Below are 24,975 nucleotides of genomic sequence, written 5' to 3' on the forward strand. Positions count from 1 at the left end.
TAAATTAATTAACATAATTTCAAACATTAAACCATTTAAACTTCTTCACCTGAACTGAACCAGCTCGGTGAAATAACTCAGTACTCAAAACATGTTAATTTATATCAATTTTATTTATAACCCTAACGCACAAAATGTATGTCACCATAACCAAACATGTATTTCTACTTGATAAACCTTATTTATTGGAAGACGGAGCACTTGCAGCATGTATAGATTTTGAGTCTATAATTTTGTTCTAAATACCTGCAAATTGACAAATTGTACATAACTCCTGTACTGGACGCTTTATCGTATAAAGTAAAGAACCTTTACACGATTCCCGATTTTTCCGGTCAATTTGACATATGGCTCAAGTGCGTACAGCGTACAGTGTGGGAGGTATAAAGCGTCAAAATAAAGACTACTCCTGTGAAAGAATAATAATAAAGTGTTACAGTTACTAGAGTCTGGTTGCCCTTTGGGCAACCACACTAATTACATATAATATACAAGTGAGGACATATATCCCGTCAAATCTCAACAACCTGGACCCTCCAATGTATATTCTTTATGACCAAATCATTATTTTTTATGATTTATTTTTATATGGGGCAGTCAATAAATGTTTATTCTCCCAAGAAACACCTCTGAGGTCTTCTTTTCTGACACATATTTGGATATTTTTTTATTCAGAAAGATAAAATAGATTGTGTAATTTACATATAATAACTTTTATGTTAGAAATGTTGAGTATGGGTCCCCAGCATGTAGAAATTGCCGGATGCTTATTATGTTGAGAAATGTTCATAATTGGCATAATATGTGACCATACCATTAACAACCTATAGAAGGCAAAGATGTCAAAGATGTCATCATGCTTTATGTAGCATGTGACATGTCAATCTAGGGGGTTTTCATGGGTAACAAGACAACTCACCCCGTTTCTGTTTTCCTCCCAGAATCTTCCCCAGTGAGGGGTGGGACTGGGAGAGGCTGGACAGCAGACGGCTGGACTTTGAATTTCTCCAACTATAAACTTTCATGACAGCAGACAGCCTAAGTACAAATATAATTCACAGAAGTTGTTGTAGGATATGTGGGGATTATCTGACGAGGTACCATTTGAGTGGGCAAAACCTTACATATATTAAATAATACTACATTGTTTATAGGGTCAATATAAGTAAAATAAATAATATAGCCTTTACACAGGAGTATCTTTTTATATTTTTCCAAAAAGAATACAAACAGCCAATAGCATATTACAGTTATTAAGTTATCCCGCTCACTAGGGAGAATTCCGGGAGGAAAAATGGGCAAGTACCGGGGTGAGTTGTCCAGTATTCTTTTCATGATGCTGAATCCATTCCAAGCATTAGTTTTGCACATCATGTACTTTTTCAAAGTACATGACATTTCGTTAACATACATCATGCTATTTGTATTGAAAAACGCCACAGAAAAACAATTTACAAAATGCTTTGGCATCTCCGAATTAGAATCATAAACATGGTCCAAAGCTTTAAAATGAGACAATGACTATATGCATTTAAAAACAGAGGAGACAAAAAGCACTTTTCAAGTTCAAGAGGGACCAGACAAGGACCATGTTTTGTACATATAGCATACAATTTATCAAAATGTTTTATAAATAGAGAGACCTTTATCCAAAAGTCCAAAATATATCTGCTATTTTCCACACAACTACGTTTACGTAGCTCAGGCTTAGGCCGGTGCACATCCAAAGAATGTTAGCTGGTCTCCCAACTGCTGCATGCCACGACAGACAGGTCTGTATTCATCACGTTGACATTCTTCTGGTGATGGCCAATACTCTATCCAAGTCCTCTCACCTAGCACATACTGATGCCTAAGGATATAAGAAGAACAATTAGTGCTTATGCCAACAGTTAGTCTCGTTCTGGGCCGCACGCTGGATTATAGCGGTCCAGGGACAGCCACATACCACATATAGACTAATGCGGCATGACAGAGTTGTTTCCTTCTATTTCCTTCCTTCACTGAGTAAACATCAATAAAGGCAGAAAAGCCCTAAAATATCTTTCATCCAAATCCAAATCAGAAGTCATATTAAGCCTATGCTAATCGTCTCCGCCAGGCCGAAGGCCTGTCCTTTTGTCTGTCCATCCGTGTGTGTCATTCTGTCTGTGTACAGCTAATCTCCGTTACCGTTGGCTTGACCGCTGCACTCACACAGTCACACACTCCCTGGATGCCAGAGCAGAACCTCCACCCCAAATCTTTCACATAGCCTCTTATAGCGCCACCAGGAGGCCACCTGACCTGGCAGAGACCTGTGCTCAGAGGAGAACTTTTTGGAGTTGAATATGTCTTTCAGAAGTTTAAGAACAAAACTAAATGGTAGAGCAAATAATGATTCATTAGGTGCGCAAAATTAACAGCATGTAGGCTACAGTATGTATAGGTAGTTGAAAGACGCACTTCTATCATCTCTAGTTCCAAAACCGTCAATCAAAGTGACGCTCCAATTTGTAGCATCATCATCATCATTTGATCGATACAAAACATTACTCCACTTTATAATGTATTTCTGTCCAGATCAGTATTCTTTGTAAACTGGTGTGGATCATTATTCTACACCTTTCCTATATAATCGCCTCCTTGACTGGCAGAGAAATTGTGCATTTTATAAAATAGGCACTATGCAGGTTGGTTAGTTGAATTAGACTTTTTGAAAGGAATATAAGAATGACCATAGTAAGCAGCTGGCATTGTGGCAATTCAGTACCATGGAGAGAGACATACAACGCACATTCAATTAATGCAATATATTCTATAAACAGCTGTAAAAATGAAATTGTTAACTGTTGCCACCTCATTTAATGTGCTGAAAGACTGCAAATGGAAATGTAGTGTGTAACCTATTTGATCCACACCCGTCACACACCATCTCAATACCCTCTCACAAGATTAGCTTTGGACACGCACGCAAGCATGCCTCCCTCTCTTACACGAATAAATCCTGCAGAGCAATGCCATGAAAATGCCAAAAAAAGAAGAATATATATATATATATTATATATAAATTGTGTTACAGCCAGAACACAACTGATTGATTGATCGTTAAAATAAATGAAAATGCATGTGGCCCACCCATCTAAGCTTTTTTTCATCTACGTTTTCAAAAACTTTGGCATCACGAAAAGGCATCAATCACTAAGTTACACGTCAACAGCAAACTCACCCGTGAGTGCCAGCATGCCGGTGCACGTCGTGTGCCAAACCCATGATGAGGTACGTCTTACCGCTCTGCAGTCCCAAAGACGCCCTGCAATGGGGAGGACTGAGGAATTTACGCAGCTGCTGCTCCACACCCAAATCTGTTCCTGTGTAACATGAATGGAAACATAGCAGGCGCACATTATGTGTCCACAAGTCGATGCGAGTAATGAAACACTTGATTAACACGTGATAGAAATTATGTTTGTGTGGGGAAAATAAGAAAAAAGGTTTCAGTGGATTAAAATGGTGGAAAGAGGAGAGAGGAACTACCTACTACCTTCCTTAAGTGTGTTCACTATGCGCATGTGGTGAATGTCCACAGTTGAATCATCTTCTTCATGAATCATTGTACTTTCCACTCTCACTTTGTACACTATAAGACAGACATGTCACACTGTTTAATCCACTCTCTCTCTCTCTCTTGCACTGCACACACACACACACACACACACACACACACACACACACACACACATTCACGCACGCGCACACACACACACACACACACACACACACGCGCACACACGCGCACAATGTTACTTACCATAATCTACTTCATAGTTCGTTTCTGTGTAACAAGCCATAGCATAACGTTGTTGGTCAGTGATAGTTTTGTCCTCCTGCAACTTACTGCAGCGCATCACTGGAGACACACAGTTATCATTAAAGAATAAAGGCCAGAACAGAAAGACACTGGAGACACACAGTTATCATTAAAGAATAAAGGCAGAACAGAAAGACACTGGAGACACACAGTTATCATTAAAGAATAAAGGCCAGAACAGAAAGACACTGGAGACACACAGTTATCATTAAAGAATAAAGGCCAGAACAGAAAGACACTGGAGACACACAGTTATCATTAAAGAATAAAGGACAGAACAGAAAGACACTGGAGACACACAGTTATCATTAAAGAATAAAGGCAGAACAGAAGACACTGGAGACACACAGTTATCATTAAAGAATAAAGGCCAGAACAGAAAGACACTGGAGACACACAGTTATCATTAAAGAATAAAGGACAGAACAGAAAGACACTGGAGACACACAGTTATCATTAAAGAATAAAGGCAGAACAGAAGACACTGGAGACACACAGTTATCATTAAAGAATAAAGGACAGAACAAACGACACTGGAGACACACAGTTATCATTAAAGAATAAAGGCAGAACAGAAAGACACTGGAGACACACAGTTATCATTAAAGAATAAAGGCCAGGCCCAGGCCGCAGCGTAACGGTCTGGGCACCGGACTGGTGATCCAGTCGCGGTGTGCCGCGGGTTCGACTCCCGGACCCGACACGGCCTTTACCGCATGTCATCCCCCCATCTCTCTCCCGTTTCCTGTCAGCCTACTTTCTATCCCTTATAAAATCAATAAAGGCGTAAGCCGCAAAAAAATATCTTAAAAAAAAAGAAGAATAAAGGCCAGAACAGAAAGACACTGGAGACACACAGTTATCATTAAAGAATAAAGGCAGAACAGAAAGACACTGGAGACACACAGTTATCATTAAAGAATAAAGGCCAGAACAGAAAGACACTGGAGACACACAGTTATCATTAAAGAATAAAGGCAGAACAGAAAGACACTGGAGACACACAGTTATCATTAAAGAATAAAGGCCAGAACAGAAGACACTGGAGACACACAGTTATCATTAAAGAATAAAGGCCAGAACAGAAAGACACTGGAGACACACAGTTATCATTAAAGAATAAAGGACAGAACAGAAAGACACTGGAGACACACAGTTATCATTAAAGAATAAAGGCCAGAACAGAAAGACACTGGAGACACACAGTTATCATTAAAGAATAAAGGACAGAACAGAAGACACTGGAGACACACAGTTATCATTAAAGAATAAAAACCAGAACAGAAAGACACTGGAGACACACAGTTATCATTAAAGAATAAAGGCCAGAACAAAAGACACTGGAGACACACAGTTATCATTAAAGAATAAAGGACAGAACAGAAAGACACTGGAGACACACAGTTATCATTAAAGAATAAAGGCAGAACAGAAAGACACTGGAGACACACAGTTATCATTAAAGAATAAAGGCCAGAACAAAAGACACTGGAGACACACAGTTATCATTAAAGAATAAAGGCCAGAACAGAAAGACACTGGAGACACACAGTTATCATTAAAGAATAAAGGCCAGAACAAAAGACACTGGAGACACACAGTTATCATTAAAGAATAAAGGCCAGAACAGAAAGACACTGGAGACACACAGTTATCATTAAAGAATAAAGGCCAGAACAGAAAGACACTGGAGACACACAGTTATCATTAAAGAATAAAGGACAGAACAGAAGACACTGGAGACACACAGTTATCATTAAAGAATAAAAACCAGAACAGAAAGACACTGGAGACACACAGTTATCATTAAAGAATAAAGGCCAGAACAAAAGACACTGGAGACACACAGTTATCATTAAAGAATAAAGGACAGAACAGAAAGACACTGGAGACACACAGTTATCATTAAAGAATAAAGGCCAGAACAGAAAGACACTGGAGACACACAGTTATCATTAAAGAATAAAGGCCAGAACAGAAAGACACTGGAGGCACACAGTTATCATTAAAGAATAAAGGACAGAACAGAAAGACACTGGAGGCATAAGTAGATCACAACACATTGGCCACTGGATCATAGGTCAACGTCACCGCCATATTAGCAGGAGCAACTTGCCATAATAACTCCTATGCAATACATATATACATGAGTTGTAGCCTAAATACATTAAGTTTTATAACCATTACTGTTATGATAAGGTGTTTTGGTATGAAAGCCCACATTATTTATTTAACAAAGTATCCTATATCATGATACTCTACTGCACATGTCTGACATTTCTCAAACACTACACCGCTTGACAATCAGCTGGGAATTCAGTGAGTTATGATGATTTTAATAGTGCATGAATAGTCATATGCATACAGTACATGCATTAGGAGTGTATTTGAAAACGGTGTATTTTCATACCCTAATTCTCATTAGGGTATTATGTGCATTTCCCACATTCCCACCAGCGTCTGAATTTACTCAAATACATTTTGAATTCTGGACCTTTACTTATTTCTACATTGCAGTATTGATACTTTTACTTAAGTAGAGAAATGTGAATACTTTTTCCACCACTGTCTCCTCTACTCTCACTGATACTCAAATGAAAGGGAAATGTATATTCTTACCATCAACACATGTACATAGGTGTACATCCTGTTTGGAACAGAGCTGTAGCAACCGTGCTTGTGTCTTAAGGGGGTGGTAGAATCTGATGCATGGTTTCTCTACACAGGGAGACAAAGAGAGAGACATAGATATACATTTGTGCCAATTTTATTAGATGTGTTACAGATGCTCAGCGAACAAAGAAAACTGCTCAAAAATGTCCCTTAAAGTTTAAACACCATTAAAACTTGAAATGTTGTTCTACCTGAGATGAGTTAATATTGTATGTAAATGGTGCATATATAAATGGTGCGTTTATTGGACGGGAACCCCTTTTGGTGTTTTAAAGATTATGTTACAATTTAGCTATTGAAAAATAGCAGATCTACACCGAGTGGCGTGCTAGGATTAAGAAGAATTTCGGTTAACAATATCTATTATACCCTCACTAAAAGCGCCGGGACAACGCTCCACACGTCCCAAACTCTTCTCCCTTCTGGCTCCAAAACTGTGGAATGCACTTCCCATTGCAGTCAGAACTGCAGCATCACTCCCAATCTGTAGTCGTAGTCGTAGTCTGAAAACCCACCTTTTCAGACTCCATCATGGACCATAGCACTTACCCTACCCCCCTTAAATAGCATTTCTGTAGACTTAGATAGCATTTGATACAGACTTATAGCATGTTATGTAGACAGCACTATAAATGCATTGTATGCAGTCATAGCATGTCATAGTACATATGCATATCATAGTATAGTATATATGTATAGTTTAGCGTCTGCTAAATGCCTAAATTGTAAATTGTATTATTACATTTGAGAGAATTCTCACAATGCAAATGTGAATTTTGTGCGCAGGTTCAGACGGCCAAGTCATACACCGTCCGTGACGTGTATGCGGAAGTGCCGTTAATGCCTGTGGTTTGTGTCCATGATACGTCACTATCTTTACCTCTGCATTTTAATGCCTGTGGTTTGTGTCCATGATACGTCACTATCTTTACCTCTGCATTTTAATGCCTGTGGTTTGTGTCCATGATACGTCACTATCTTTACCTCTGCATTTTAATGCCTGTGGTTTGTGTCCATGATACGTCACTGTCTTTACCTCTGCATTTTAATGCCTGTGGTTTGTGTCCATGATACGTCACTATCTTTACCTCTGCATTTTAATGCCTGTGGTTTGTGTCCATGATACGTCACTATCTTTACCTCTGCATTTTAATGCCTGTGGTTTGTGTCCATGATACGTCACTATCTTTACCTCTGCATTTTAATGCCTGTGGTTTGTGTCCATGATACGTCACTATCTTTACCTCTGCATTTTAATGCCTGTGGTTTGTGTCCATGATACGTCACTGTCTTTACCTCTGCATTTTAATGCCTGTGGTTTGTGTCCATGATACGTCACTATCTTTACCTCTGCATTTTAATGCCTGTGGTTTGTGTCCATGGTACGTCACTATCTTTACCTCTGCATTTTAATGCCTGTGGTTTGTGTCCATGATACGTCACTATCTTTACCTCTGCATTTTAATGCCTGTGGTTTGTGTCCATGATACGTCACTATCTTTACCTCTGCATTTTAATGCCTGTGGTTTGTGTCCATGATACGTCACTGTCTTTACCTCTGCATTTTAATGCCTGTGGTTTGTGTCCATGATACGTCACTATCTTTACCTCTGCATTTTAATGCCTGTGGTTTGTGTCCATGGTACGTCACTATCTTTACCTCTGCATTTTAATGCCTGTGGTTTGTGTCCATGGTACGTCACTATCTTTACCTCTGCATTTTCAACCCAGCTCTGTGCCTGTTTTTGTGTCTACAGTACACATTATGTGCTGGCATGTCTGTCAGTGTCTTCTTCTTGGGACTTACGGTTATAGTACTCATAAACCGACACAGCTGCAGGTTGCAGAATGCCCACTTTTATGCGCTGGATGATTCTAAAAGCGATCTCCTCTGGCCGTACATGAGACACCTGGATAAAGAGAAACAAGAGACAGACAGACAGACAGACAGAGAGAGATATAATGTACAGACTACACACGAGTGCGCGCGTGTGTGTGTGTGTGTGTGTGTGTGTGTGTGTGTGTGTGTGTGTGTGTGTCTGTGTGTGTGTGTGTGTGTGTGTGTGTGTGTGTGTGTGTGTTGTGAGACCCAGAGAGAAAGTGGTAGCAGTACCTTATCCAGGTAGATGATGATGGAACCCATTTCAGACTTGGAGCGGGTGACCCCTGTGGACAGCTGTGTGTGCACACACACACACACACACACACACACACACACACACACACACACACACACACACACACACACACACACACACACACACACACACACACACACACACACACACACACACACACACACACACACACAAAAAAAAGCAGACAAGGTATGTAAAATGCAAAAGCAGATAACTTTAAAAAAAAAACGAAACCCGTAGCAGAATAATAACAAAATTCTCTGAGCAGCCAGTCATAGTCATACTTTGGTGTACTGTAGGCCCTTTACTTACTTACCGCGTCCAGATCGCTGCTGTTTGCAATAAAACCAGTTGGTAGGCCAATATCTAAAATGGACATAGTTGCATCTTGTTCATTGTCCTTATACCTGTAGGGATAATGGGGAAAAGGGCTGATCAACAGGGACAACATTCCCTCAGTTAAATATCAACTTTTCAAAGTTTAAGACCTTTTGAACACCAACTGAGACGAAGAGAAACATTAATTGTAAGAAGAATGTCATTTTAATTTGATAATGCATATCATTCGAAGACATTGAAGCGATTCATTACAGTACATATGGCCACAAGGTTATCTAAATATAACGTTTCATTTTCATATTGATTATTGGTCTGTGTTTTGTTTGCATTGCTGTGTGGCAGAGCATACACTGTAGGTGTGGGGTTTATGGCCCTGGGTAAACCCACTCCCCCTGCTGGACAGGGTTTATGGCCCTGGGTTCACATCTGCAGAATTTTAAAGATCCACTGTTGATGTAAGAGAGCAACGTGCTCTTTCTTTATCTCTCTCTCTCTCTGATCTGGGAAGATAACATCGGAGAATGGACACACTTGAAACTCAGCGAGGCAATGAGAGCTGCCGAGGACAGAGAGGGATCATGGAGAGAGCTGGTCAACAGATGGTCTGTGGTGGCCCAACGACCCTCCGGGGTTACGGGATAGGCTGTATGGGATAGGGGGGCTCTCTGGTCCGGGGTTACGGGATAGGCTGTATGGGATAGGGGGGCTCTCTGATCCAGGGTTACGGGATAGGCTGTATGGGATAGGGGGGCTCTTTGATCTGCTTCAAGGTCTCCATTGTTACATCTTGTGTACAGGTATATAAGAGTAAAGATTCTCCATTGTTACATTCTGTGTACAGGTATATAAGAGTAAATTGTACTTTTGTTCGGCTCCTCAGACATCTCAGCAGCATAGTAACACAATGAACATTAGTGTTATTTCTATGGCTATACAGTATATCTTGAAATGAAGAGTTTAATCAATATAGGCAAATTAATTAATTTCAAGCCCTGGAGAGGCATAAAGGAAATATCATAATTGTGCCTGGATATAGAATAGCAAGACAGAAATGCCTTTTACTTACAAAACCTCAATTTTCAGCATGTATACGTCTGCGTCATCATCTTTCTCTGGTGGACAGAAACATGTTTAAACAAACAGGGCATAGGTCAGAAAAGATAAACATTAGACAGACAGATGAACAGATGCAACAAAACACTCATATGGGAGAAAATACGTATAACGGACAAACTCATGAGTCACAAGACAGACAGACAGGCAGGCAGACAGACAGCACCCAATTCACCTGGGATGAGATTGAGATTCACTGAGAGGTTAAACTTCTCACAGTCCTTGACCTGTGGTCGAACATAATAGAGTGACGCCACCTGACAACAGATAGTGACATTTTAAATTGGACACTAAAAAACACTGTGCTCCAGCTGTATCGCTACTTTTTCTCATGCGCACGCACACACACACACACACACACACACACACACACACAAATAAAACCAAAATAGGTTTTCATTTTAGGTATGAGGCTTGTGTATTCCCGTCTATAGCCACTGGAGGATAACTGACACATAGCCCATTGTAATAATAAACAAATGCGGTCTCCGAGGCTAAAATAAGAATCATAATAATATGAAACTACAACCTGTTCCGTCTTAGGACTCGCTTGTGAATTCTGTGAAGAAAAGGCCAGAGAGGCCAGGCTCAGCCACAGTAGGGTCCCCGGGCCCTGCATCGCGTCACCTGATTCTGTGACCTGCTTCTTGCTGTCAATGTCTTCCAGCACACTTTTGTATGCTCCTCCTATTCCTGGCATTGCCACACCCCCAGAACAGTGCCCTGTCCACCAATACCACCCACCCCCACTCCGGGTTGGGTTCAAAGTTAAAACATTTCTGTAGAGATACCGCCACCTAGAAGACAATTATTTTACTGGCCTGCTGTAACAGAACATATGCGTAAGATACATTAATCAAACCAAACAGTACCTAAACATTCATAACAAATGATTGATTGATGTTCTGATATGAAACCAAGACCTCTATAGTCTGATCTCTGATCGAGTCCTTCTCTGCTCTTATGTGACTTTTTGCCTTGACTGACCCACGAGTGAGAAAGTTTTTTAAGGCGCAGATCAACTTATGCTAACCACATTAAACAATTTACATTTCTCAAGGCTCCACCTGAATCCATTACACAGAAATGGTGCCGTTGATAGGAGTGAATGATAACGTTACCTAGAAACTACCGAGTACCAACACAACACATATTAAAGAACAGATCAATTCCAGTTCACATGCTGTAGCTGTTTTTTGGACAGGGGACAAAACATTGTTTGCATAGCAATCCTGAATGTAGGCCACAAAAAAAGGGCTCATTTGTGTAATTGTTAGTTCTGTTTTGGGTTGTCAAGTGAGTTAATACGCTACACACATTGAGAGGAACACACCGATGCCATGTTTACATTCACTAACAATGCGTCTCTACAAGCACCCACTAAGCAAGACGCCACATGTAATATTCGTGTACTCGACACAAAAAAGTAGTTTAAATGAATGCAAATTAGTCACACAAAATAAAGGCCGGTATTAGGACCGTTAGGCTCAACACCATAGCAGCACAACTGTGGATGGCAACCTGTACAGAACGTTATGGTCTGTAATTCCTGTCATGTCTCCTGGACCTACACCATCAGCCTGTGGTCAGTGAGGTGTCTTATGTGGTTCTACCGGCATATTCATTCATCTTAAAATAACTAACAATCAGAAAGTCGATCAATAAGCTCACAAGACACAGCGCGATGTGTTGTGAGCTTATAGATCTGCCATTTACGGTGAGCGTCTGGCTTCTCTGGAATCCAAATGACTGAAATCAGTCTTGGCGACTGAGAACTTTAATCCATGTGTAAATGATCACATAATAAATGCACTGCCAAAGAGAGCGAGATTTGAGTGCCATTTATTCTACCACGATGACAGTTCTTGCTGAAATAGGTGTAAAACCCAGCTTAGTTCGCAGTGAATCTCTTACAGCTGTTGTGAACCTTTTACAGTTAATGTGCGAGTGTGGGAGAATATATCACAGACACAGCAGTTTATTCTAAACGCTTTATTCCCCTAACAAATTAAATAAGAACATAAAAGTGTCTTTGATTACCATAAAGCCTATTATTAACATTATAAATACAGTATCCATTGTGGTGGTTGAGTATTTCTGTAGCTCTGTCTTTCTGCACAACATTCCATCTCAATACCGTTCCAAATTCAACAACGCTAAAAATAATAATAATTCAAGTACATAATTGTCATCAGAAAACACCATCGTCGTTAGTCATCTTTATCATCGGGGTGACGGAAACGCTTAAAATACTATTTAGGAAGTGTTGGGCCCAGATGAGCGGGGCACATTTCCTACGCTGTCATCAACAGAGCTTGACTGAGCTGTCAACACCTCCACTGGGTTCAAACTGTTGTGACAGCGCTGTTTTTCCGGCGCTGTTCCCTGTTGGCTTGGAGGTGCTAAAGCTCACTGCTTCAGAGTTGACTGTTCATGTCTGTGAGACATGGCAACTCTGGGGAAGATACAGTTTCATATTTAGTGTCAGAGTTGGTTGGCCTGGGTCTGCCCTAGACATGGAAACAGAAAGTGTCGTGGAGCAGTGAGAGTGTCTTTGTCCGTTCCAACCGGGTCGGATTTATGAGTCGAATTGCAAATCGGTTGGATTCCAGAAATAAGATTCTTCTTCATTGTGTCTGTGCAGATGGGGTAATATGAGGGGAACGTGGCAGGGGGTTTTTGGCCTAAATGTGGCCACAGCAGTGGACTGTGTCTTTAGGTCTAATCGTCATCGTTAGTTGTCCTCCTCATCATCTGTGTGCTTCTCATAGCCTCTACAACTTTGTATCTTTCCGGGCGCCAGTCGCTGGTGGTTGAGAGAACTCCAGCCCTATAGCCCAAAACAAAATGACTGCAATTAACAGACAGACAGATACAGGGTATTTTAACAACAGAGGAGAAATAAATAAATCACTTCCACCCTCTATATTTGGTCAGTGTGAAGCGTGTGAGTTTTACCTGTCCTTGAGTTCTAGTGGCTTGTGGGGAACTGTCCGTGTGTGTTAATGGCCTGTTGTAGCTTCTCCTCTTTGGCCCTTCTGCTGTGGCAAAGCTGTAGAAAGTCACATAAAGTTACACTTAAGAAGACACTTAACGCACAAATCGATGCGACTGATTATACTAATAAGAACCTGTGTTTACCACATGTACGCTTAAGTACTATCAAGCTAAAACATTTAGGAACCACTGGATAGAATCAATGTGTAAAACAATGTTTGAAATAACACTCTGGATTTTATCCTTTTGATAATGGTGTGAGATTCTCTGTTACCGTTCTCTTCTCCATGAAGCTGGTCAGGAAGTCCTCGCTGTCTGTGCGTCCCTCCAGGAAGCTCTCAGCCGTCTCCTCTGCCTCCTCCTCCGCCTGGTGGGCTGCTACCTTTAGACGGGCCTGAAGCGCACTCAGACTGCAACCCTGACACACGACACACCACGCACCACCACAGACATACAGGAGACACACATTAGACGGCTTCCCTCCGGCAAATATGGCCAATTGTGTTTGTTGGAGTGACTTTGCCAGACTGGAGGCACAGCAGAGGTGAAACCAGTTTACAACAACACCATGTAGCTCTATGGAGTCAAAAGGCAGGAATGGTTGTTAACCTATCATCGTATGACAGTGTTGTGTGCCGAAAATAGCATAGGCGCTCTTACCTCACTCAACTCATGCTGTCTCTGCATCTTCGTCTCAAAGGCAGACTTCATCTGTGTGAGCAGCTCGTACTGTTGTTAACACAACACAACACAACATGGGTTACACTGCAGTACAGGCTCATGCGTTTGTTGGTGTGTGTGTAATGCACTACACTGACCTTATAGAGCATTTCCTGCCTTTTCTCCTCCAAATGTGGTTCCATATGCAGGTTCTTCTCTGAGAGGAACGGAAAGGGGTGAAAAGGCCTTTAGGGAAACCTAAAAATGCACAATATGGCTATCTCTTTCCTGTCTATTCTGTGATGCTCGGTTTGTTTTCTGACATACACTGAGGGCTATTTATCCATGCAGAGCCTGTTCAACGTGCTGCCTTGCTCTTGTGAGAAATGGCATGTCCAATCGAACTAACATGCATCTGGATTACCAAAGGTTACCTCACTGTTATATAGTCTATGTATTATCAATGCCATCTGTCAAGTGAATGATCTGTCTCAAAAGCGGGGAAGGGTACTCACTGGCCATGGCCACTATACTGGTAACCAGTTCTTCTTTGTCACTGGTCACCTGTTTGAGCTGTGGCAGGCTCACGAAGACGTCCAGGAGCATGTCCTCCTGCTCAGACATGTCCTTCAGCTGGGACGCACTGGGGACACACCAACACACCAGAGGCAGGTTAAGAACAACACCGGGGACACACCAACAGACCAAAGGCAGGTTAACCCATTTAGGCCTGACCTCGAAATTTAAAGTTTTCTGAAATACATATTTTCACGATTTTTCAAAAATAGCAGACCTACAAGCTCGTAGCGCGCCACTCGGTGAGCTTGTAGATCTGCTATTTTTCAATAGCTAAATTATAACATAATGTTTAAAAAACCAAAAGGGGTTCCCGCCCAAAATGTGAGAACAAAGGCCAGCGGTTACGTGCAAGGTTTTCTATGTCAGTAGTTCTCAAACTTTTGTGTGCCATGGACCCCAAAATGTATTTGGCAGTGGACCCCCATCTGAAAATGTTTTGTGCCAGGGAACCCCAGAAGAGAAGATTTGTGTTTAAAAAAAAAATCTAAATTATTCAAAAGTTTGAATCTTTTTCAAAAATCTTCACAAATAGCAGGTGTACAAAGCAGCTTGTGCCGTGCTATGAGATTGGAGATCTGCTATTTTTGAACATCCAACATATAAATGGATAAAGTACCCCCCAATGAGAACCAATGTTCTATGTCAAACACAAACATGTTAAACATGTTAAACCAAACATATTAACACATATTACTAACTCTGTAGTAAACAAATTAAACAAATGGTTCTATAAGGCTTGATTTCTCAGTGGATTTCACAGTGTATGACTTCTAACCTTAATTCGGAGAGTTCAGGAAAAGTCTCTGGAATATCTGGCATCTTGTACATGTGTCCATTTAGCCCAGTCTGGGAGAGTCAGAGAGAAAGACAGACAGGTCATCACACTGTCTGGCAGAGAGACTTTACACACTTTCACTAAATGAATGGGTCCCACTTCAACACTTTTTGACACACCAGAGCTGGGCAAAGCAGCATTCCACGATAACAAACTTTTGACAGATGAGCTTCATTTATTGTAACCTGACGCTGCCAGATCCAAGAAGCTTGCTACACAAATTTGTTTCACAGCTTATTGGGATCTGGGATCGCGGAAGCAAATTCGATGACGGGGCTGTTCCTTTTTTTCAAGATACTTGGTAGATGATTGGATGGGACCGTCTGTCTATCACCGTGTGGGCGTGCAAACACAACCAATCATATTGACGTGTCTATATAGCTTCACGTCCGGTTTCGCACATATCCCGCCCTTAGCTCACGCTGATTGGTCCGGTACGGAACGGATTTTTGTCAGCTCAACTGCCTGAGAGATCCCAGATGAGTGCTGTGTTGGGGAACATGGTTACCCAATACCGCCCTCATCTGGCAGCGTCAGGTTACATTTATTGACCCTTTCTGAGAAAACAATGGATTAAATTGTCCGCCAGATGGAGCTGTACATCGATAGGCTATAATTCTGGTACTGGGGCCACATTCAAGAGTGTCAGCATTGGCAAGACAAAAGAATAGTTATAGTTATAGTTAAGTATTGTTTTGCCCCTGCTCCAGGCCTTACTGAAAAATGGCTGTTTCTCCTTTGAGCCTATATGGACATTAATAGTATGACATTCCATTTTCCTTGCATATTGCATAATGATATGTACGCTGTTGGTGAGCTTAGGTTAAAATAAAGTTGTGTAGCTGTGACCAACATGTTTTCCACTGATTACTACTCTGACTTAGATTGATATATCCATGGGCTACATCTGTACCGTTTTAGACTATTTAATGCTGATTTTTTTTTAATCCTTCAAACAGTTGTTTTCAAAATAAGCAGAAGAGACAAAGTTGTTGATTGTGTCGCATTTGCTCTATATTTAACAGCACCACGAGTCACAGGGGGATGAAGAGGCTTGAGGACTTTTTAGAGGTAGTCAACAAATGTCAAACATGTTGCGTAACCTTTAATATAAACTATTGTTTTAAAGTCCTTGCTTCTTAATCCACTATCACTGCCTGCAGCCTTTTGATTTATTAATTGATTGAATACTTTAGTTTATTAACAGCAGAAAAAAGCACAGGAAAGTACAGTTCAATACAAGGGCTGCTAAAAGGATTTATTTAAACCCAAATAAGCCTATTTATTGGCGTGTTTCCATTGGGGTCCTTCATACTCAATTCATCTTAACATTTTAATGACATACAAATATACAGTACTATGCAAAAACATCATATAAACGGTTAGGAAAGAAAAAAAAAGTTTAAAATTTGGTAGGACGTTCCACAATTTTGTGTGCATAGGAGGAGAATAAATTTAAGCCCTTGTTTGAGCCAAATCTGGGTTGAACGTGATTAGTGGAGCTTCCTCTGGTGTTGTGGTTGTGGACGGCGTTGAGGTTTTGGAAGCAGTTTGACAGGTACATGGGTGTCTTCGTGGTGTAGCATATCAGGCTCATTTCAAGTATTATTGTGTAGACCATGCCCATTGCAAGGGTTGTCAATGTTCAGTTCTACTCTTACACAGTATCTGTTATCCTCTAACTTTAACATCCCTCATGTCACGGTCATTGTGAAGTACAGTAATAACGGTGTGTGTGTGTGTGTGTGTGTGTGTGTGTGTGCGTGTGTGCGTGCGTGTGTTATCTAGTATCGACAGCCTACCTGTGAGTCTACAGTGGGCACAGGCAGTGGTAGGTCAGTTAACAGGCCATATGGTGCTGGCGCTCTAGGAGGGCAGTGCGTAGGGTCTACCCCGGGATGAGGCATCGGAGCTGGGCCCGGTGCCTGACCGGGCCGAGGACCATAGTGGAAGCCTTGTGCCGGGTACGGTGGCATGCCTGATGGTTTGTACATACTGCTGGGGTGGAACGAGGACACCATGAGGTTATTATTGTACTGCTAAAATAGAAATATTGGTTTTCTACTAATCTACTGAATCAAATCAGGAGCTGAAATGACAAATGCTACAACTGTATAATTACAGCTCAGCATGATGCGGCTTGAACTTGAGATGAGACAAAGGCACTCTTGTAGAAATGATAAAAAGCCTATAATTTAAAGTGGCTAATGCATTGCAAACTGCATCCAATGCATTTTAAGTTTGCAATGCAATAGCCACTTTAAATTATAGGCTTTTTTCTCTCTCTCTCTCTAAAAGAGTACCTTGGCCTCATCTTTTTTGGTTTCAATTCTGTCACTCAGTTGTACCAAAGAGCATCTTGTTGGAGATTTTTACCAAACGGATGCGCTCCTTCCTCTCTCTTTTACATGATAACCCATTCTGAACGGGCACCCATTTTGGTGTCAGCATCATGTTATGCTTTAGCTATTTAAAAATAGCAGATCTACAAGCTCATATCGCGCCACCGAGTGGCGCGATACGAGCTTGTAGGTCTGCTATTTTTGAAAAATCGAAGAAAGACTGTGACATTTTTAGAATCTGATCTCAGGTCAGAATGGGTTCATCAGACCAGTGTGTGTCCGGCGGAAACCTCGTATGAATCTGATCTCAGGTCAGAATGGGTTAAATACTGAATTCATGCACTAGTGGAAGGATGTACAGTATATACGTAGAGTACTGACTGCTACCCACCGAATGGTGCTTCTTTGGAATATATGGTATGAGAATGTACTCACTATGGGAACCCAGTGGGGGCACTAGACGTCAGGGCAGGTGGACTCTTCCAGAACTCATCCAACAGACTCTGGATGACCTTACCCAAGTCTGAGTGCATCCCGAACTACAAAACACACACACACACACACACACACACACACACACACACACACACACACACACACACACACACACACACACACACACACACACACACACACACACACACACACACACACACACACACACACACACACACACACACACACACACACACACACACACACACACACAAAAGCAGGTAAGCAGTAAAACTAACAAAGAGGTAGGAGCGATAGTGGGGAGGTGCTGACCACGGGAGACAAAGTCACACAGCTCGTAGTCACGATGCAAATATACTTTTTTTTTAATATATGCCTTCCTTGAACATTATAACAGGTTTTCTCACACTGTGCAACCACTTTAACCCCCCCCCCCCCCCCCCCCCCCCCATACTTTACCTCCTTTTTGAGGGGCCACCAGGCTTTGTGTGTGCCCCCGTGACGTCATGTGGCAGCCAAGTCTATGGACTTTTTATGTTTGTCTGATTCATGCACCCCATGACGTCATGTGGCAGCCCCCAAAGGCGCCCCTCACTTCACACAAGTGTGATTTTCTCCCTCTACAATGTTTTTTTGACGGGCACTAGCCCCTCCTATTCCCAGCTTTGTGTGTCTGTTTGTTTGTAGTACCACGCAATGTGATGATTTGATTGGCTGAGCACGGAATGTGATGATGTATGATGATGAGAGCGATTTTATTTTAAATATATTAACAAAATATTGGTCAAAACTATTAGTAATTGGGTGGTCTAGAACTCTACAAAATCGGTATAGGTATCGGCCGCTAAAATGTGGCATGTGTTGTGCGCCATCCTGATTCCTTACATTAGTGATGAGGGGGCTTGTGACCATGGTGCCATTGTTGCTGTCCACTAAATGATGGCCGACAGGAGGGTAGACACTAACCACCGGCTTCTCCTGAGGGAACTGAGGAGGCAGCAGACTACAGGAGGGAGGGATGGAGAGACGGGGGATGGCAGGAACATGACAGTGTGAAAACAGCAGGGGAGAGAGGGATAGAATGAAGAAAGAAGTCAAGGGGAGAGAAATGAAAAGAAGGAGCAAAGAGGAATGGCAGAGAGACACAGAGAGGGAGGGAAAGAGGGAGAAATGAAGAAAAAAAACAGGAGAAAAAGGTAGAGGATGATTGTAGAGGAGAGAGAGAGAGAGAGAGAGAGAGAGAGAGAGAGAGAGAGAGCATAATCAATCCCACAGTACAAATGCAATACAAACAGCAGACTTTATTTTAGTCTGTGGATTTACAGAATTGGGCTACACTCAAGACTAAAATACCCAGCTCTGTTTATGACTGATTTACTGTCATTCATGTAATAGTGGAAAGTGAGCCCACAACTTATCCCCATCAATGCTTATTGTTATTATGGACCCCCCTTCAGTCCTCACTGTAGTGACTATTCTTCCTGGGCCTAGAAGACAGGAATGAGATCTTGGTTGATTGATTGACATTTGTATTTACAGTTTGTAGAAGGGGTACACTACATTTCAAACAAAAGCACAGGTCAATGCAAAAACTGCTACGAGGATAAAACCAGAAAAAGCACTAAGACTTGTTTACATCAAGGTCCTCCATTTTCAATTCATCAGAACATTGAAAGATCTGAAAGCATACTCACACATTGAGGCTAATGGTGGAGTTGTTGACTGTGAATGGTATCCTATACTCCACATCCTTCTGGATCTCTGCTAGGCTGCAGAGAGAGAGAGAGAGAGAGAGAGAGAGAGAGAGGGAGAGAGAGATGGAAGCACTCATTTTCAATAACGCAACCTCCTTCAATTTCTAAACAGATGGTACGCAGGACTGTTGAGTCACTTGAGTGATTTCCAACGAGCACAGACTTCCAAACTCGAACAATCGGAAAAATTGTCACCTGCACGAAATGTATTGACAGAGGGTAGCTCATAACATGTCTGCGGTGGGTTTTTATTAAACAAAAACTTTGCAGATAGAAAGGAGGATAATTCAAGCTTTCTGTACAGCTGCAATGTTGGCGAGTTTAACATTTTGTAATCTAATCAGATTCTGCATGGCTGTATGGGCTGTCAAATGGTTGGCATTGCAACTATAGCCCTTGGCTTTTTTTCCCCAGGCTATCTGTGCAGGACTCCAGGTACAACCAGTTCTGCCACATCACTAAATGCATTTGCTTTAAGGCAATGGCCATTCTAAATGTTTACAAAGCTCTGAAACATTATTGTGAAGCATGTAGTACATGTAGTGCTGATAGTGACACACATACTTGGACTAGACTTTGGCCATGTCATCACAGGCACCTAAAATGGTAAATGGTGCATTTATATAGCGCCTTTATCCAAGGCGCTTTACAGAGATTGTGCATTACATTCACCCATTCATACACCGATGGCAGCGGAAACCATGCAAGGCACCAACTAGCACATCGGGAGCAATTAGGGGTTCAGTGTCTTGCTCAAGGACACTTCGACAGTAACTGTGGGGGAGCCCGGGTTCAAACTGGCAACCTTACGGTTGCCATCCAGGCACTCTACCCCTGAGCCACCACCCCCCCGCCTCACACTGTTAGCTTCGCCCTAAATAAAGCATGTGATTTGTTAGTTCCTTCTGTGATCACATGGCACAAACCTGTCATGGTTTGTGTACTAATAAGTCTGCTTGGTGTCTGTGGGAGAATGTTGTGTTGTTTATCTCTCCATTATTCGTGCAAGCTGTGGCTGAAACACTTTTTCCTCACACACAAAATTAATATACACCGGTATATATATATTCATATTTGATGACTAGCAACAGAGTACACCACACATAAATTTGACTTGCGTTGATTATATCAAATGTCATATTGGACTAGCCGTGTAGATTATATCACATAATATATAATTGGACAGGACTAGCAAGTAACAGTGCAGCATAGATGATTGATATCATATTAGATTATACAGTAACAGTTTACACTGTGATATAATTACATAAATAGCCTATATCAGAAGGTTTAGAGTAGACTTTCTTTCTGACTGTGCTAAAGCTACCTGGTCAGTGGGTGGATCACGGTAGGAGAGGATTTTCGGAAACACCCAGAGCCTTAGATAATTAGATGGCTCTGGAAAGTAACACCTATTGAAGTTAATACTTTAATCTGTGTGCGTGTGTGTCTGTCTGCTGCTGTTGTTTACTTCTGTTATTATAACGACCCATAATGACCCGTATGGATTAATGCGCCAAGAGACAAGTAAAGACACGCAAGGCCATCACAAGACACCACACCAACGTCCTAAAAATAGATGCTACACCCGGAGCATTGATTTACCGTAGTACGACGGACGTCGCTTGTCGGGACTCGGAAAGAACCAGTTCCACAAGCGTCGCGGAGCCTTAATAGTTTTATTTTAGAAATGTTATTTTCCGCAAGCGACATCTTTTAGCCAACCTCGTCCATTGATTGATTGAAATGTGTATTCAATTCACAGTATGTAGAATGCGACTGGGTAGTAGACAGTCTTTGTATTGAGTTTGTGCTTGAAATGTACTGTAATTCTGCAAACTGTTAAATATTCCAATTAATCAATCAAAACAGTATAGGTGCATTTCAAACGAAACGAAAGCAAGTGAAGTCAATACAAAATGAAACCAGAAAAGCACTGAGACTTGTTTACATTCAGGGTCCTACATTTAAAGACCTACAAATCAAATATACACTTCTATCAACAACAACAAAAAGCGAAATCATCCATGCCAAGTCACCACCCAGTCACAAAATAAAGCCACTGACTGGCAGGCAGGGGCGAACAGTACACATGTTGTGTATATGATCCAATGCTAGGCTAACAGCTAAGCTAACCCGTCCACTATGCTTCCAGCCTTGCAGCGTGTCAATGTACCTGGGGTGAGCCGCTTTGAGAGAGTCTATCTGCCGCTGTCGCTGTTGCTGGAGGCTGCTGAGTGGAGGTGGGATAGGACCGGAGCCTTTGGACGACAGGGGGAAGAGCCAGTTCATCCTCTTCTGGCGAAAGCCCACTCACACTGCTTCTTCCTGGGGGGTCTTCTTGGGCACAAAAATGGCTAAATGACAACAACAAACAGCGACGAACATTAGCCTGCTAAGCTAACTTAAAGTGGCTGCTGTCCAGTTTTCTCTCTCTTCGCTCGTTGTCCAGAAGGAGAAGAATGGCGGCGGCGTTTGTTTGCACTTTTCTGCGTTTTTTTCAAGTGACGGAATTTGATGGCATGTCTTTGATTTATTTCCTATATTGTATTAATGTCATATGTTGTTATTTCTTTTCTAAGTTGACGGTTGGAACCAAAACATGCATGGAGGTAAAAGGAAGACAACACAACCTATTGACTGACGTGTGTGCGCGCGCACGCCGAGAGCTCACGTTTGCGCACGTCGTCACGCAAAAATAATAATAATATGCTAATAAAATAATAATAACAATACACTTTATTTATAGGGAACTTATTGAAACAAAGTTAGTAGTTACACAATTGGTTTTAAGAAATCAAATCTAAAGACAGAACATATTTTTGTTCTATCTGCCTTATGATGATTTCCTGTTTGTTTTTTTATATAGAAGAATATTATATAATATAAATGTTCTGATGAATTGAAAATGGTGGACCCTGTTGTAAACAAGTGTAATGCTTTCTTATGGTGTCGTCCACAGTAAAAAAAATAAATGTATTGAGTTGTGCTTTCGTTTGAAATGTACCCATTCTGCAGCTGTAAAATCAACCAATCAATGTTTATATTTTGTCATAATGAACATGTTTCTCAAAACAAAATATAAACATATATATTATAGCCTACAGTAGATTTGGCCTAGTAAACCCACTTATTGCACAACCCTTTGCTGACATAGGCCTACTTGAGTGGGGAGAGAAAAAGAACAGCATGTACCACACTACGTAATGATCTGAAGCGGTCCGTTTTCCTAGGACTAGGAGGGAGGTAACCTCGCGTCACCAACCTAAAAAGTTAGGAGTCTGTTGTCCCCACGTGCGGTTATAGAATGTACTACTTTAACTTTTCAATTCAATTAGAATCTGGCTTATTGGCATGAGATAACAAAAAAGTGGAACAATACAATCAAAACAATGTATGTACAAATGTACATGATCGAGATCAAACGATGCAGATCGTAATTAGTACTAGTGTTTATGGTGGTTATGTTCCATTTGATATCCCTCTACCTCTCCTGTCTGTGTTTCCACAATTTCCGTGGGTGATAGTAATGTGGGAAGCATGTGTCTCTGTAACGACATTATACTTTAAAGGGATAGGGAATGGGGATCCCCTGGTTTATTTGCTTTCAACAAATTCGGATAACCACTCTGACCATATTCCCTTCCTCAATGCTCCACTAGGAAGCAAAGAACGGTCATCAATGACAGAGAGCGTATGAACTGAATCATTACTCAATGTCCGCTTCTCGCTCAAAAGGGAATATCGAAACTCATCATCGTGGCTAGCGAGACAAAACAATTTAGAAACTCATTTCTTAAGTCGAAAACTATAGAAATGATCCCTGAAAGTATAGTCTTAACTAAATCAGTGCATGCGGACTGGAAGTGATTGACGTGGATGTCATTGTCAGCTACGGTCGCATCTATAATCGCAAAAATAGTGAAAATATTACGAACGACTTTCATGCGATTATCAATCCAGAATATGCACCTCATCAAGTCATATGAACCTTACGAATCGTACTAAATTATTATAACGGTACATTTTTATCAAGTAGGCTACCCACAATTCTCTGCGAAAAATGGTTGATTCCATTGGTTAGGTTTCAACCACGTTCATCATCAAGTAGCCAACCAGGAGTACTGAGTGACTTTATATTAGAAAGTAGAAACATGTTTAGAACATACTCATGCGCTTTTCTGAGTAACATGTGAACACAGACACACACCTGCGTCCTGCGGTAAAATGTGGCATATAAAATATAATGCTTTAATATCCTGAATATCTCAGTCTGAGTCTGACAACTGTATCAACAGTGACTGACAATGTAGAAGTGACTACCAGTGGAAGCGCACCAGCACCACCTAGCGATATATAAGGCAGCAACCGGGAGCCAATGGAGGGAGCACAGAAGGACTGGGAAGATGTGTGAGAATTTCGGCTGGATGAAGACCAACCAAGCGTGCTGCGGGCATTTTGGATCAATAAGATTAAGGAGAGATAAGATGAATTGAACATGGTGGACCCTATTGTAAACAAGTGTAATGCCTTATTTAACAGTTTTGTATTGAGTTGTGCTCCTTGAAATGTACTGTAATTCTCCAAACTGTTAATAAATACTTCAATCAATCAACCAATCAATCAATCAATCAAAGAGTCAAGTTTTAATATGACTGATGTCTGGATAAGGAGCTGGGCTGACTGGCCCCTGGGCGGACGAGCAACCTACAGGATCGAGTGACCGCTGTAATGTGTGCTTTGAATGAGAGCTGACTGTCCAGGACAACACCAAGGTTCTTGGCTGTTGGACTTTGAACCAAAGTCACCAAGGTGTTGTCTATGGAAACAGTTAGCTCCTGCATGGGGCAGGACTTAGCTAAGCAGAAGAGAATCTCAGTCTTGTCTGGGTTCAGCTTGAAGTGTTGACAAAACCAGGGCCAAATTAGCCATTGGGCCAGTGGGGCTGTGGCCCAGGGGCCCTTGGCTCTCAGGGACCCCCCATTCCAAAGCGCCAGCGCTCGCCCAGCAGTCTGCTGTCACCCAGGTGGATGCATGCACTCGGAGGTCGCTTCTCGCCCTCAGGCGTCTATATGTATATGTATGTATATATGTATATTGTATATGTATGCTTGTAGATTGGCTATTTTCAAATGGCCGAAATATATATAGGGCTGAAGTGGGTAATGTATGTTGTGTAATAATAATCAAAATCTACAAAGGAAGTATAGTTTTCAAATAAATGTAGTGGAACAAAAGG

The 24,975-nt window shown here is 41.5% G+C and overlaps 1 protein-coding gene across 3 annotated transcripts; it reads right to left on the bottom strand.

The window, feature by feature from the left end:
- Positions 1 to 12,090: 12,090 nt before the first annotated feature.
- vps37a (VPS37A subunit of ESCRT-I) lies at positions 12,091 to 22,404 on the bottom strand. 3 transcript variants are annotated; one of them, XM_083766229.1, is made up of 12 exons: positions 21,913 to 22,404; positions 19,677 to 19,751; positions 18,868 to 18,985; positions 17,962 to 18,065; positions 16,987 to 17,182; positions 15,125 to 15,195; positions 14,286 to 14,413; positions 13,929 to 13,987; positions 13,771 to 13,839; positions 13,385 to 13,528; positions 13,072 to 13,165; positions 12,091 to 12,943 (listed from the first exon to the last, which is right to left on the bottom strand). In XM_083766229.1, the coding sequence occupies exons 1-11, from the start codon at positions 22,026 to 22,028 to the stop codon at positions 13,085 to 13,087; spliced, it is 1,161 nt and encodes a 386-aa protein (XP_083622355.1). In that variant the 5' UTR covers positions 22,029 to 22,404; the 3' UTR covers positions 12,091 to 12,943; positions 13,072 to 13,084. The 3 variants fall into 3 exon arrangements, with proteins under 3 accessions (XP_083622355.1, XP_083622356.1, XP_083622357.1); XM_083766230.1 differs by having other exon boundaries at positions 16,987 to 17,179; positions 21,913 to 22,403; XM_083766231.1 differs by lacking the exon at positions 21,913 to 22,404 and adding an exon at positions 20,301 to 20,317.
- Between the last annotated feature and the right edge of the window lie 2,571 nt (positions 22,405 to 24,975).

Source organism: Protomyctophum parallelum (assembly GCF_964188405.1).
Source record: "Protomyctophum parallelum genome assembly, chromosome: 5".
Lineage (NCBI taxonomy): Eukaryota > Metazoa > Chordata > Actinopteri > Myctophiformes > Myctophidae > Protomyctophum > Protomyctophum parallelum.